General features: G+C 40.1%; 1 protein-coding gene across 1 annotated transcript in view; it reads right to left on the bottom strand.

Moving 5' to 3' along the window:
* LOC131973600 (neural-cadherin-like) overlaps positions 1-16,192 on the bottom strand; it is a 110,335-nt gene that overhangs the window by 66,055 nt on the left and 28,088 nt on the right. Inside the window, exons 2-5 of the mRNA XM_059335639.1 lie at positions 11,784-11,981; positions 4,091-4,316; positions 2,995-3,199; positions 1,632-1,743 (exon numbers count right to left, since the gene is read on the bottom strand). Of these exons, the coding sequence (XP_059191622.1) occupies positions 1,632-1,743; positions 2,995-3,199; positions 4,091-4,316; positions 11,784-11,981 (741 nt within the window). The remainder of the gene's footprint in view (positions 1-1,631; positions 1,744-2,994; positions 3,200-4,090; positions 4,317-11,783; positions 11,982-16,192) is intronic.

The following is a 16,192-nucleotide window of genomic DNA, read 5'->3' as shown; positions in this document are numbered from 1 at the left end:
TGTATACCCCTAAGAATTGAGTAGTAAATTTCCTGTAAACCTTACTGTCAGTAGTGTTTTTAAATCGAGATTATTTCTATCTTCTTTACCATCAACTTCAGTGGGAAAAGCTGAAGTGATAGCCTCATTGTAAAGTATTCATCTGTGTCTTTGTGCATTAGAATGAAAACTGATGGGGTACTAGTGGTTTCACTCCCTTGGTGCCTGAAAACTTTGACATTTCATTAGTTAGTGGTGCAGTCCAGCTGATTAAGAGATACACGTGTTCCCCTCTATACTTTTAAGCTGTTTTTTGCAATCTTTATCTGAGTTTTTGGGGTATTCTGGGCTTCTGTCAGGGGCAGTTTTACTGAAACATAAAGTCATAGTTTTTCCTGATGTATCAGCCACAGTCTTTTTGTAGCATAATGATCTAACTTTCCCATCGGTAGCTTTTTCAGAAGACTCCCTGTCTTCCCTCTCTCTACCTTTGATCTCTCCTCTGCTGAGCTCTTCCTACCGTACTGGTTGTTTTATTTTTTGTTGATGCATTGGTTTGTATTGGGTGCCATTTTCTCCTTCCGCTGCCTCTGCAGCGCCAACGATTTCTACCGCTCCAGGCTGTGTATTCGAATGTTTTCAGATTAAATTAGTTCCATTTTTCTCACCCAGAATCCACTAGAAACAATTGCCCAACCAAAGAATCTCACAATTTCCCTATGCTAGTCCACAGGGGACTGAAATCCCACAGGTGCAGAAACATTTGACGAGAACTAAACAGTCAACAAGGTGTAAAATGCACAAAGAGTGCTCCTGACTAATGGGGCATTTCTCTGTTTCTTTCTGAGTGTTTTTGCTTTGAGCACCTGTTAATTTGTAGGTAAACTATAATAGACTGTGGAAAATTCTCAAATCCTGTTGAGGCGTTTTTCCCTTTTAGGCTGTAGTTGAATTTTGCAAAGGGATCATTCAAAGATACAGTGTCTAAAAACACTTGAATATCACCAGTGCAATCAGAAGTGTCATTTTTTCAAGCAGCAAAAAGTACCAGTGACAGTGGCAAAACATCTTTATCAGGAAAAAAGGTTATCACTTGTCATGAAATAGAAACTGCATCCAATTAAAAGACACAGTACAATAAAGTCCTACTCATCCCTCGTACAATATGTTTCCTAGTTTGTGTGTGTGTGTGTGTGTGTGTGTGTGTGTGTGTGTGTGTGTGTGTGTGTGTGTGTGTTTTTTACAAGCATTTTCACTCAAGTTAAGCAGTGGCGATGGCCATACATACGCCTTCAGCCTCATAATTGACAATTATATGGCGGTTTCATGCAGTAACAGATAAATTAACATGCCATCATTCATACAGTGCATAATAAATCAAAACAAATATATGCTGTATTTGTAGCATCTAGTTTAGTTTTGTATAATTAAGATTATGATCACAGATCTGAAACATCTATTAGTTTCTTTCAGTATGCATAAATGGAAGCATTATGGGTCAATAACCCCAAACAGCGACTCGAGGTTTGAATTGCAGCTTTGGCCTTCTCCCAGGATACATCTGTTGTTTTTCCTGCAAAAAAGTGACTTTTTGGATAGTTTTTCTCTCCACTTCAAAAAGAAACAGATGGATGTGAAATATGGGGTCTCACCCTGCAGCAGGGATGTTGCCGTGGTTACAGTCTCAGGGACTCCATCCACACTGTAGATGGATTGGAGGAACTCGGGGACGCAATCATTCTCATCCGTTATCAACACCTGAACCTGTTTAGTGCCAGTGTGATGGGATAAGAGGAGAGGAGAAGAGAGGAGAGGAGAGGAGAGGAGAGGAGAGGAGAGGAGAGGAGAGGAGAGGAGAGGAGAGGAGAGGAGAGGAGAGGAGAGGAGAGGAGAGGAGAGGAGAGGAGAGGAGAGGAAACAGACAATATCAGAGTAGAAGAATACAAAATTAGCTTCTTTTTAATAAACCTCACATCCAGGAGACAACCATATGAAATTCTCTGTACAGGAAGCTGACCCCAAAACTTAATCTAAATTGCATTTTATAGTTTCTCAAGTTGCCAGTTCAACACATCCTTTATCTTCCACTTCATGATTTTTCCTGAGTCAAAAATAGAAATGTTCTGAGCATGTGTGTTTTTTCGACAAAGGCCCCTTAGCTGCCCCCCTCCCTCCCCACCCTACAAGCTCCCTGTCACCACTGTGTGTAAAGTGTGAAGTGACAGCTGAGTAATAGTCCTGAAATAGCTGGGATAGGTTTTCCCACTCTTCAACTCGTACTCCACAACATGCAGCTGAGCAGAGGGAGATTTAGCCCTCTGAATCTGTGGTACAAAGTGAGTGGCTGACATGATAATTGGGTAACAAAATCTTTGAATTAATAATTTAAATGATCCTGAATTCATGAATAGTTTATTTAGAAATATCCGTTTGTGAATGAAGTTTTGCGTTTATGAGCTGTTATGCTAAGCGCCTCAGAGTATGTGCTATATATTTTTTTAACATGGTTTATCTCCAGATCCTACCCTCAACAATAAGCACTTTGGGACACAAAGAAAAGTGGGAAACAAACCACAAAAAAAAAAAAAAAATCACTTGGGTCCCCGGTTGACTTGTTAGCATTTCAAAACCACTCAGCCATGCCATTTCTGCAGACAACCACAAACTCTGCTGCTTCTCCTCTGTGGTTATCACCAAGTAGTGTGATGTCAATAGGTCAGCGCCGAGATCAGATCATTGCCGTTAATGCAGACTTGTCAGCCACATAACATTTAGGTGAAAACGGGTCTGTGTGAGAGCTTTGTGAAAGCCCAGTGGGAGAGCGCAACACAGCAAATCTCAGCAACGAAAGCAGATTTATTTCAGTTTCATTCAGCATTAAGAGTAAATGCTTGTGGGACAGATGCAATAACAAAACATCAATGTGGACCTCTGCTTTGGGCTTAGCTGACCCCAGTGCATGAACTCTTTAGTGACTCATGCTTGCTGCCTGTATCACTCTCTAATTAAACTAACCTCTGTGGCAGTGCTGAGGCTGCCCGGCTCTTCGCTGGCTCGCACCATCAGCAGGTAGCGTCGCTGGTCGCTCTCGTAATCTAGCGTCCTGGTCAAGCTGATCTCCCCCGTCTCCTGCCGAATGCTGAAAAGGCTACTAGGATTGATCAGCAGGCTGTAGCTGATTGGCTGCTTCTGGAAAGAAATAGCAAAAACCACCAGGAAGCTGCAGAACAAAGAGAAAGATACAAAAAAAAGGAAAAAACGGTCAATTTCAGTTGCACACATGTTGGATTAAAATTGAAATCCTCTACTCCTACATCAGCACTGCGCTGTAATGGAATCAATTACTGTATGGCCCATTGACTATGTGCTATAAACACGGTCAATCAGTACTTGTCAGTTCTGTGTAATAATGTAATACTATTATGAAGATATCAATGTTTGTTTTTACGGTTAAGAGAGTTTGCGTTGCCCTAATGGTGTGTGATAATGATATGCCAATTCATGCTTGAGTGTGACCACTGAATATTCATGAGCTCAAGTCTGAACAGGTAGGTGTTTGAAAATCGTCACCTTAGACAATAATGTGTCTTTATGCAACTGATTGTAGGATGTTGCTTTGCAGAGATATGTATGCATGCAATTTAGTTTTAATTGTTACAATGATGCAAAACTGCTCTTGTGTAAGTGAATCAGCAAGCATTCATGCATGCATTTATCCTATTTTTGAAGACTTTAGAAATGAGGTATAATGCCAATACATTGTTTGAAATTGGTCTTTCTTTCATTGTACTCGTCACAATAAAGCAATTATACCTTTTGAGGCAACAATAAAGAATCTGTCAAAGGGTGTTTGGTGATAACCACAAGGGAATAGAGCACATTTGAATAAAAGCCTCAGCATAAATGTTTAACTACAAGAAAAAGACTTCAAGAGATATCACATTACAGTAATTTCTACTGAAAAGGCCAAATACTGTCATACAATGTCGGAAATAACAAAAGAAAATATATAAATATAAATACCTCTGTCATGATGTTTTGCATGTACCAAACAGCCCTAATGCATGCCTGCTTATGTATGTGAGTGAATGTCAACACATGCAGTACTCACGGCTGTCCTTCCGGTGTGTTCTCTGGTATGGAGATGGCGTAGCTAATGTTGGTGAACTGTGGCGCTCTGGCTCCCGCTACTACAGAGAGCATGGCGGGGGCACTGCGGCTGCCCAGGCCGTCAAGGGCCACCACGCTTAACAAGTACTCTCTGTCCCTCTGAAGCACCAGCCCTGTGGTCACCACCTGGCCTGTCTTCTTGTCCACTGCAAAGCAGCCATCACCACCTACAGGAAAATACAATGACTTTATTTTCTAGCACTGGATCCAATCCAATCCATTACCGCTGGCTTGAATACTAACTCAGAAATGTTACCCAAATGGTAATTTGAAATAGGTTCTGTCTTGCTGGATTTGCTGAGTTAAAGCCCAGGGCATTATATTTCTGGGTTGTCTGTATGTTTGTCTGTACAAATGCATGTCCGTCCCCGTTTCGTGATTTGGCAGAAATGTCCATTTGGACTCAAAGATGAACTGATTAAATGTTGGAGGTCAAAGCTCAATGTCACTGTTACCTTACACAACACGTACTTGGCAATAACGTAAAGAATTCATGCTAATTTATAAAAATAAAGAATTCATGCTTATTATGACAAAATGCCACGCAAATGTTCAATAGGAGTGATGAAATTTCATATTTAAAAGGTCAAAGGTCAGCTTTACTATGACATCATGAGGTTCTGAAAAAAAAATGTCCTGGCCATTTTTCAACGCCGTATATCTCAGGAACAGGAGGGAAGATTGTGACCATATTTCACATTTGGTCAGATACTGAATTGGTGACATTAATCTTGGGTGCCCACCTTGAAATTGTGGTGATTGTACAGATTTTCTGTGCTGCCGGGTTGTAAGTATGTGTGAAGAATTAAATTTTGTAGAATTTCTGTCTACTTTGCAGCAAAATCCATAGTTGAAGCACTGTCTACTGACATATGAGTCTGGATAGACAGTGAGGATATATGAATGCATTAACTCTAATCTAACTCAAGTTTAAGCCTTTTTACAAAATGTTCTATTTTGAAACACAAGACAACACCAGGCTCCACAATGGTATAGCACTGAATGGATTAAGATATTCAAAGCAGGCGTATTAAAATGAGCCTTTAATTGCTACTTTGTATTCAGGCAGTATGGTGGACATTCAACAGGCTGAATTTACATTTACATTTATTCAATTGGCAGGCGCTTTTGTCCAAAGCGATGCACAAATGAGGTACAAACCAAGCCACACTAGATGAAGGAGAAGCCTTTGAGAATAAGTGCCTCGACACTCAGTTCCATGTTTACCTGACACAAGAATTGAATTAATCTTTTTAACTTGTTTTTACTAACTTTTTTCATTAACCATTTTTTCGATTCACATTTGCATATGTGCTGAAAAGTATCTCATTGACTCAACCTAGAAATACCTTGTTGCCTCAAGTTATTACTACTGAATGATGATTCTTCCCTATGTATGATGGAAACCTCCACACTAGGCTTATGCTGATTAGCAATCGGATCTTATGTCGCCAGTTGAAGGGATGATTGACAATTTGTTTGTCCTACACTGACATTAAGGCGATTTTAAAGGAGCAGGGTGTAGGATTTAGTGTAGAGATGAGGTTTCAGACTGCAACCAATTGAACACACCTCTCCTCCCTCCTCCCTTTCCAAGCGTGTTATATGGGGGCCCTCAGGCAACATGAAAATGTGAAAGGCCCTTTCTAGAGCCAGTGTTTGATTTGTCAGTTCTGGGTTACTGTAGAAAAGGACCCACTCCCTATGTAGATATGTATTTCTCATGCTAAGCGAACAAAAACACATCTAATCATAGTTTCAGGTGATAATACACATCAAACATATTTATGAAGATTAAATTCCATTTCTATCAATAGGTCCCTCTAAATCCTACACACCGCCCTTTTAACTAATTTACTCTCAGAACTAAGATGTTTTAAAATAATCTCGAGAATCTGCACCCTACTGGGCATGTAGAGAGGTTTCTTGTGGAGCAGCATGTCCACCCACTGAGTCCTGTTAATCAGCACGAGTGACGAGTGACTTTTAAATCCTTAATTACAAACCAGTTTGCCATCTCTTTTCCATGAATCTGACAACCGCATCTCCATTTTCAACATGTCTGCTCACTTCGCTCCATTAAACCATAATCCATAATGATAACTACTCAATGTGAGTACTTTACATTATGGATTTGGTTTGGCTTGTCTTATTAAACATACATATATAATAATGTTTAACAGTGTCATACTGTGCTATTGTGGCACCAAGCACAGACAGACAGACTTATAAAAAGGCCAATGTTTGCATCGAGGAGATGCTGCTATTAAAAATATATTTTTTTAATGTTAAATATTTTTTTTAAATGTTCATTTATTCAATGTTCATACATTTTTTAAGATGACAAGTGTATATACTTTCAACGTATAAAAAATAGGAGGCAGTTACAGCATTTGAAAAAAACTGAATTAGAAATTAATAAAAAGAAGCAATACAAATTTTTCTCACCATAATTGGAGTGGCATGAGGGGTTTATTTTATTTACTTTATTTTACCAGGAAGTCCCTTGAGATTGAAATCTCTTTTTTTTTCCCAGGGAGACCTGGTGCAACAACAACATCTCATTTGTCTGACATTCCAATAATCAGAAAAAGTGATTTTTCTCTAACCCTAACCAAGTTGTTTTTGTGCCTAAACCTAAACATAAAACATTTATTTTTTAAAAGCACATCAGCTGTCACTGGACTTCAGTTTGTATTGTCTGACTTTTAGTCCGTGAGACGCATATATCTATACTGCCCTACAATGCCTAACTGCAGTAACAGAAGGGGTAAAACTGAGAAAATTTGCTTTAAAGTTTTTTAACTGGCAGGCCAAACAGGTTATAGGTAGGTAGGTGATATGACACTTATTTCTACATGTATTGATGATGTAATTTTTATGCTAAAAAATCATGACAATCTACATGACAGTGAACCCCAAAAATGAAGCTACTGCACTCTGGTTTTGCATTACTATTAGAACCTTTTATAGCAATGCAAAACCAGAGTGCAACAGTAACTACAACTGTTTTCAGTGAATAAACTTTTCCAAGTTGATTTTGTTATAAGTGTATTTAACCCTTTATCAGGCAAAGAAACTATATTTGGTAACTTCAGGTAATATAAGAAAAAAAAGTCACAAATTTAAGAGATTTAAAGTGGCAAATCTGCGCGAAAAAAGTCGCAGATTTACGAGAAAAAGTGGGAAAAAAGCAACTTTTTTCGCACAGATTTGCCACTTTAAATCTCTTAAATTTGCAACCTTTTTTATTGTATATTTGCCACTTTAATCTAGTAAATTTGCAACTTTTTTCTCGAAATATACCTGAAGTTACCAAATATAGTTCTTTGCCTGATAAAGGGTTAAAAGTGTTTAACAACTGTATTTAAAGATTTGTGTATTTTAGACTAAATATTGTAAAATAATGTTATATTTTGGTCTAAATATAATTCGATCTCACTTTTTCCTCACTTAATCACTATGTAGATAATAATTTCCCTTTCAAATAAACTTCTAACTTCTACTCTTCTTGTCTTCATTATTCAACACAATGAAGAAATACAAGGCTACACTGCTTTTGTTTTATGTTTAAATGTGTAAATATATCCAAAGCAGACCGTGGTCAGTGCAATTTCTGCGGTCTGCTTTGGTTTTGAGTTGGATTTTGTAGTTACTGCAATTTTTATGTAATTATTTATCTGAAATAAAGCAAAATTAAAATCTAAAATTTTGTCACAAGATAAAACAGACATAAAGGAGTTCATATTTAGTTATAACTCCATTTCGACCAAAAATTTAGTTACTGCAGTTAGGCTTTGTAGGGCAGTATAGGTCTGGTCAATGGGATGTCGGAACAATGAGCGGTCGCCAGCATTTGCACTGGCACACACATACCATTTGCAGATGTTTTACTGGTTTACTGCATAATTAACAGAAGTCAAGACATGAGATGCCCACTGCCTGTCAGATAAAACCAGATCTTTCTGATGTTATATAGTGCGAAATAACACGACTGACCGATTAACGACTGACGGATGCAACATGCTTAGTGAATGTTAGTGAAAGCTGTCATCTGTTACAATGTTGGTGAGAATAATGCAAAAACTGGATATTGATATTATGTCTAAACCAAAGGAATGGCTGGTTTCACCAGGTGTTGAGATTGACCTGAAGGACTTTAGATATCATTGAAGCAGGCTTGGGGAAGGATGAACAAAACTAGGTATCAGCACAGCAGAAGTAGGCAAAACCATGTAAGCGAATATTCAGACTAAGGAATCTTAAACAATTGTTGTATTACCCCGGTCCAACCTTGAGGCTTAACAGACATACCGAATTCCTTCCTCATGAAGCCATTGTAAATTATTTCTAAAATATTTTTGAGTATAATGAAAAGCACCATGACTATTTCATTGACCTTTCCAAGACATTCTATGCAGATGATACCATTGTTTTTGCACATGGCTCTTTCCCTCAATCCATGTCTCTTTTACATTATGCCTTTAACATCCTTGAGATGTCTCTGCATAACCTCAAACTTGTGCTGAATGCTGATAAGACAAACTGAGTTTTATTCTCAAGAACCCATAATTCTATTTTAAATCTGCCTGCCACCCATACACGTAGTGGTACTAAAATTTAAGTTGTTCTCTCTTAAAAGTAGGAATTTGGTTATATAGCAGCCTCGGTCCATTTTGAATTCATGTGGAACAACTGGAACGGAAACTGAAGACAGAAATTGGTTTCTTATATCTATAAATAAGAATATATTTTCTTGTGGACAGAATTAGGCATTTGACCGTTATGTCTGTGTTTGACTCCTGAGATTTCTTGTCCTCACATTCTGCTTATTCCAGCTTAAAACAACTCGATGCAGTTTACCACTGTGCCCTACATTTCATTACAAGAGATAAATATCATTCTCATCTCTGTACACACAATGTTTATGAAAAAAGTAGGCTGATCCTCACGAGCAACAAGCAGAGAACTACACACTACAACATTTTTAGAGATGTGTGAGTGTCTCTGATGCTGTATGTATGTGCTTGTTCACGACTGGCTGTGTTTTGTTGCATTCTTATGTGTGTTGTACTTCCCCTGCTGTACTCAAACCTGCCTTGCAAAGGAGATCTTGAACTAAATGAGACTAACTGATTAAATAAAGGTTATAAAAAATACTTTGGAACCTCATTGTTTATATAAATGTTTGGTAGTTAGCAGCCAACATTTCATGCTTTCTGTTAACAAATTGCTACATCAATTTGTGCATTACCTCCATAATTTGTCAATCAGTGGAATAGTGTTAAACTATCATCAGGAATCTGTGTTGTGTCCCTTGCGGCAACATGTTCATAAAAGTAAGTTGACACAAAAAATAGTTGTTAATAAGCAAAAAGTTAAAAGTTAACTTGATGTAAAGTGTTATGAATATTGCTCTATTGCATAACAGGGTTCCTCAAAAGCACACATGGGAAAATAAGTGCGACTGAATATTACCAGAACCGGACTGTGGACCATCTCAGTCCGTCCTGCATTGTACTCAAAAGAAAACACCCAAAAAATAATAAAAGGTGTTTCGGCATGTATTTGGCTCCACTTGCAAGCAAACTTTTTCTGTTATGAACTTCAGCAAGTTACGTTACAGATCAGGGTTGACAGATACACATCTGTCGTCTGTGCTGCATATTTCATCATCAGAGATGACGCCCGACTTTGATAGTCTTGCTAAGAGAGGCGACTGTCTCAATTGTTCCCATTAGCATAAATAACCTGGGTAAGCAATGCAACACATAAAATGTTGCCCAGCCCTGCTCTAAAGGATAAGACTGGTGGTATTCTACATTCTTTTTTTAGGAAATCTCATTTAGGCCAACCCTTATAATGTGTTTATCCATTTCTTAATCCTGTACTTTTCCTAACCTCTGTGGCTTCAGCCCCGAAACCATTGGTCTCTCCTGGAGCACATTTAAAGGCACAATGGCAGGAAACAAATTTTTGCCTCCATTTCTCTCACAAATTTGAACGGATTATTTGTTTATTCGTGTTCCCTCGCACAAAATTCACTGGTGTAAAAGATACTTTTAGTCCATATACTGGCATTTGGTGTTTGGCTTAATATTAAACCTGTTTGAAAATGTTTACACTGGCCCAACTGGTAGAGAATGCTTTTGCTGATAATATTTCAATTCTTGCAGGAATACAGGACCTTTTTTGTAACATTTGGAACCCTGCTTAGTTCCTGACCATTAGGAGCAATCCTTTTCATCAGTGGGCTTCATTTTTTTTTTTTTTTGTTCACATTCTGCCATTCTGGTTTCGCAATATTTGGTGGCAAATACATCAAAGCGCCAAAGGGAGTGAAGAAGAAGGCTGCCGGCAAGAAAACATAGATGTAAACAATGCATGATTTTAAATATTTGAAAGAGGGCATTGCAAATGTTTTATGTGGAAGGAAACACATTCAACACATTGGCTAGACCTCAAGGACACGTACAGTTTGTTCTAGTGTGAAACACTGAATGTGAAAATAACTTTTGTTTGTTTACAACAGAACTCAACAGGGTTCCTTTAAATAAAAGATCTACTTTTTTCCCTACTGTTAAATACTAAAAAAAAGGATCAGACAGACTGACCTCTCTCATCAAAAGGCCAGCTACTCTTATCCTCTTGAGGTCTTAAAAGTTAAGCGCAACATAAGAGGGTTAAATGAATACATTTATTACTTTGTTGGGAAACTATTTGGTTTGCTCACGTTTTTTTAGGTAAACCCCAGTGCTTACGCAAGTTTTAACCTGATCATAGACCATGGGTACCTTCTGGTAATTGTGGTTTGACGCACATAACAAGTTGTGAGATTGACTAATGTGAGTCAAAGGAAGTCAGTAGTGTTTTGTAAAGCCCCACTGGCAAGATTAGCACACACACCACCATCTCTGACATGCCAACAAACCTCTATCCCCTCAACCACCAGGGGGTCTACTACTCTGGCAGACTTCCAACAGCCCACTGTGTGTGTCTATGTGTGTGTGAGTGCATGCTTGCATGATTCTGTGTGTGTGTGTGTGTGTGTGTGTGTGTGTGCTTGCATGATTCTGTGTGTGTGTGTGTGTGTGTGTGTGTGTATGTGCTTGCGTGATTCTGTGTGTGTGTGTGTGTGTGTGTGTGTGTGTGTGTGTGAAACAGAGAGAAGCAGACAGATAGACAGAGTGCATGATAAGTGCATAAATAAATGTGTGAAAGCCTCTGGCTGTGTGTGCGTATTTGTGCGTGTGTATGTGTGCGTACTTATGTGTGTGTGTGTGTGTGTGTGTGTGTGTGTGTGTGTGTGTGTGTAGAAGAGAGAGGAACGGAGATACGGAGGCAGAGAGAGAGAAAGGGTGACAGAGTGACAGAGAAACTAATGGACACCTAAAGAGAGTATGAATGCATGAATGAATGTGTGAATGCCTGTGGCTGTCTGTCTGAGTGACTATGCTGGTGTTTGACTGGTTGTATTTATTTCCAAGGCTCCATAGCCTGCCTGTGAACCTATTCTAACAACAATACAGCCTGTTTTAATAGCACTACTCTCCATTACATTTCATGTCCCTGTGTGTGTGGGTGTGTGTGGGCGTGTGTGGGCGTGTGTGTGTGCATATGAACAGAAAGCTTACCATCCGACAAAAAGAATTCCACCTCTCCGCTTTTGCCCTCATCTCCGTCATGAGCCTGGAGCTGGTAGACAAACGTTCCCGCGGGGGCCTCCGGGGACACTACAGCCAGGTAAGGGTACGGCTTCATATTCCACTCAGGGACGTTGTCGTTGACATCAGTGATCTTCAGCTTCACCTTGTTCAGGTACCAGTCTGGGCCTGGGGGATAGTGCAGAGATAGTGATGAAGCTGTGGTTACTGAAAGTGACAGCTGTCATGTAACTGTGTGTGTAGAGGGGAGACAAGCAGCCAGGGGAATCCGAAGCACCGACAAGCAGCGAGTCAACTGAGGGTACAGGTATGCAAGATATAAATCCTCTCCAGTAGATGGCAAAGCATTATGCTGCAGGATTAGAATAAATCTCAGTCATTCTTGTATCTGCAATGTGAAACTGATACCAACACAGGCTTGATTCAGCTCAGAGTTTTGGTCAAAGTCAATTACCACACTATCGTTAACGCTGCAATTTCCTCGCTATCTTTCCCCTTCCTTTTTGCTTCACCATAGCTGCCAGGGTTTGGGAGATTGTTGTAAGTGGATGTCAAGAGTGCTGCTTGGGTACATGGTGGAGGATAGTGGACGTGACGTCATCCATCCATTCTCCATCACGACTCCCATCCAGGTATCCAGACATCCAGGTTCCCATGGGAGAGAGATTCAGGCTCAGTCTCATCTACCAAGGCTGTGTAAAGCTACCTTGATCTTCCCACAGGGGCCTAAGGATGATGCCTCATGGCTGCAGGCATTTTGTCGCCTGCACACTGCCTCACTGGAGTGAATAAGAAGATTCCAGGAATCCAATTACCAACTCGCTCACCCTGAGTCTGGGCAGACAGCAAGAGTGCACAGCAGCGCCCAAGGAGAAGCGGTGTGCGACTGCGTTGCAGTCTCTATGACAGCAGTGTGCTTTTTTTTTTACTGGAACTGATAGTTTGGGATCGTTATCCACATTAAATACAACGACACAATGTGGAAACAATGTGCACAAAAAACTCCTGACAGCGTCACGGTCACAATCTAGGCCACTTTTTGTGTAGACTCTATTCCTGCAAAGTAGAGCAAGTCACAGCATTGTGAGCTAAGACACTATTTCCGCAAATATTGGCTGTGATCTTGTGTCAACGTGTCATGGCGGAATGTCAGAAGAGCTGCCAACCAGTTCAGTAGGCTGTGCTCCACAGAGGCCATCTGCCTTACCCCAGAGAGGAAGAACCCCTGCCAGGACAAACACAAACACACACATAAACACATTCACAAGGATCTGACATGCAGGCAAGTCGTCCAGACTCATGCTTGCATACTTGATGTGTCTGACATGAGCATGTCTCTCTTCTTCTTCCTGTCTCTCTCTCTCTCACACACACACACACAAACACACACCAGTGCACACTTAAGCACGTGAGGTGAGCTACCTAAGGGCTAAAAGTAACTATGGATTTCCAAATCCCATTATGTAAAAGCTCTCCTGTGTGTGACCACGGGCTATATATGTACTTTTTAATCTAAGACAAAAGCAGCAGGGGCTTTCTGTGCATCCTTTCACTAGCTGAGGGTCGACACAACAGATGTCCTGCACAAAACAGTTCTACTTCGCTGGTTTCCTTAATATTCTGTAACATAGTGTCTCTTCAAAGTCTATTGTAGCAGATAATAGAAAACTATACATTGGTAATGAGCAGCGGTACATGCTTACAGCGGATGGAATAAAGTCTTCAAACTGTATAAATTGCTGTAATAAATCTTTTACTGCACCTACAGTCGCGATCGCTCAAATGAGTTGCAAAGCAGGAAACAGATGCTGGGATCACAATTTCTTTTTTAACTGGCTTACAGTTAAGATGCATTTTGATGGGAAATACAATGTGTTGCGCACCAGACTAGCTCCAGAGTGTTCACAACTGAAACACAATAGCTGTAAATTGTGTGACAGCTCCTAAAAGGATTGTTAGAGGGATAATAACAGAGAGAGGAAGAAGCTAGAGGAGAGAATTAATCTAGCTTTCTGCCCGGGCTTTAAAGTTGCTCTGCACAGAGAGAAAAGTTCCGACTCGGATCTGGCGATAGTTCGTTTTGGATAAATAGCCACTGTATCATGGGGGCAGAGAAACTAATCAATGTTCAGATGCTATCTCTTAAAATGTCGGCAGCGGCAGTTTATGCAATTTAAGCCAGATCATCCTGCCCTGTAAGATGGAACAATCCTTCCGTGATGAATAATGAGAAAGGATAAAGATTCTTTTGCAAAGTAGAAGGGTTTAAAAGGCACTTAATCAAAAAGAAATCAGAGCTCCAGCACTTAACATTTAGTTGACTATCAAATCTATGCGGGGAGCAGTGCAAGACACATTCCTTGCCTCCTGCTTGTTGGTGTCTTTCCCAACCACGTCTCTGTGGTAATGGTGGTGATGATTTTACAAGGCTCCATCTAATTAGCTTGTTACAGAGAGACTAATCAGAGCCAAGGCAGATAATTAGAGCCTATCAGTTCTGGAATGATAATGAAGAATGTACGAGTGTGTGAATGTGTGTGTGTTTGTGAGGTGAGGTGAGGAGCAGTTGTGTGCACAGAAGAGCAAGAGTGCACGCCGCATGTTTCTGTGGCTCTAAACGTGTGCGATTGCTCTCTGATCTGGTGATTTAAGAGCGGAGCGGCTGTGAGCGATGCCCCGTGAGCACCAAACCGACACAAACTGCCCCACCTGACCGAGACAAAAGATGTGATCAAATAACGGCGAGAAAGAAGACTCGCAGGCTCAACTGGATTTTTCAAAGTCAAATATGCTTTTGGCTCGCTCAGTGTGATGAAAAGCCATACTGTACACTGCAATCCCATGAGGAGAAGAGCATCTGCTGGATGACTAACATGGCAATGTATTACAAAAAAAAGGTAGATGATAGGGGTGCACTGTGTGTTTGGCCGAGGCTCAGTATACGATGAGAAGCGTGTGTTTGCTTGTGTTTGCGTGAGTGTGTGTTCTATATCACTGCAAGCCTGTCTGTTGATGTTTCCTGCTGTTAATCCTCTCCTTGGGTAGTTGCTATATAAAGCTGCTAAGTGGCTTGCCGGTATGAAAAAAAAAAAAAGTTGTCTCAAGTGCTTCTGTGCACATGTACACTGCCCACAGTACAAGGACACTGAGTGTGTGTGGGAAGGGGATGAGAGGAAACAGAGTGAAGAAGAGAGGCACAGATACAGAAACACAAATATCTACAGAGGGAGAGAAAGAGACAGAGAGGAGGACGAGGCAGGCAGCGTGGAGGATGGAGTATTGTGTGATGCTTAGCGGAGAACGTAAAATAACATTACAGAGACGGGAGCAAAAGGGAAGCACAACAAACAGCCTAGCACAACAAAAGACTCTGCAAGCATCCATGTTTGGAAAGAAAACAGAAGCAGAGAACAGGCCACACGAGGAGGAAATGAAGATATAGAACATACAGTGTAATTAATATCAGAGGGTCTTCTTATGGACCTCTTATTCCTCCCACGTCTGATGAGGGAGGAAATTAGGATAGAAATATTTCTGTGTGGAATTAAACAAATTGCGTCGGCAAGCATAAATATCAATGGCCCGTGCGAGACATGGAATTTCAGAGGTGCTTTTCTAGCAGCGAGTGAATGGAAAGTGAAAATCAGCTCAATGGGGGAGTAATAAGGTACATTAACCAAATGTTTGCAGTGTTAAGGAGGCTCTATTCTAAGCCGCCCATGCCCCCATCTCTGTGCTTAAATCAGAGTGTGAAACCGTCAGCAGGAGATCAACACGCTAAAAGCACCAGGGACAGAAATCTATTAACTCAGGGATCCCGGCACCACACACCCTGGACTCTGCGGCTCAGAGCGGCTGACACACTAACCATGTAAACACACATGCAGGCATTTATTTAACCAAGAACAATTACAAATGGTAGACATCTTCAGTACTCCCCTCATTCTTTTACTCCAAATCTGCATCCCTGCAGAAAATCCACATAAAATTTTTTCGATAAAGCTGCCAGTGTGTGGTTTTTAGCGACTACAGTTTGCAACAATATTGACTTGTGGCTAGGTCACGATAATTCATTGACTTATCATTCAAAATATTAAAAAAATGGACATGATCATTTTTTTCTGGACTCAATATATTGTCGCTTACATGAATTACTTTTTGTGTTTTTTTGTGTTTAAAGGAATGCTGTAAATGTTGGACAGGCAGTATGAATTGCCGAAAAAAACCCAACTATTTTTCCCAAGCAGCAATTCCAGCTGTTTATATGTTAATTTAATAAAAAAATAATGTAATACATATTATAAGATTAGATTATCTCATTGCAATGTTTTGTTAACAGAGCCTTAAAGTCTATTTTTATTTGTTTTGGTCTAGTTTAT

This window comes from Centropristis striata, chromosome 6, assembly GCF_030273125.1.
Source record: "Centropristis striata isolate RG_2023a ecotype Rhode Island chromosome 6, C.striata_1.0, whole genome shotgun sequence".
Classification (NCBI taxonomy): Eukaryota; Metazoa; Chordata; class Actinopteri; order Perciformes; family Serranidae; genus Centropristis; species Centropristis striata.
Note: the sequence above shows the minus strand (reverse complement) of the source record. Positions and strands in the feature narration are given on the sequence as shown.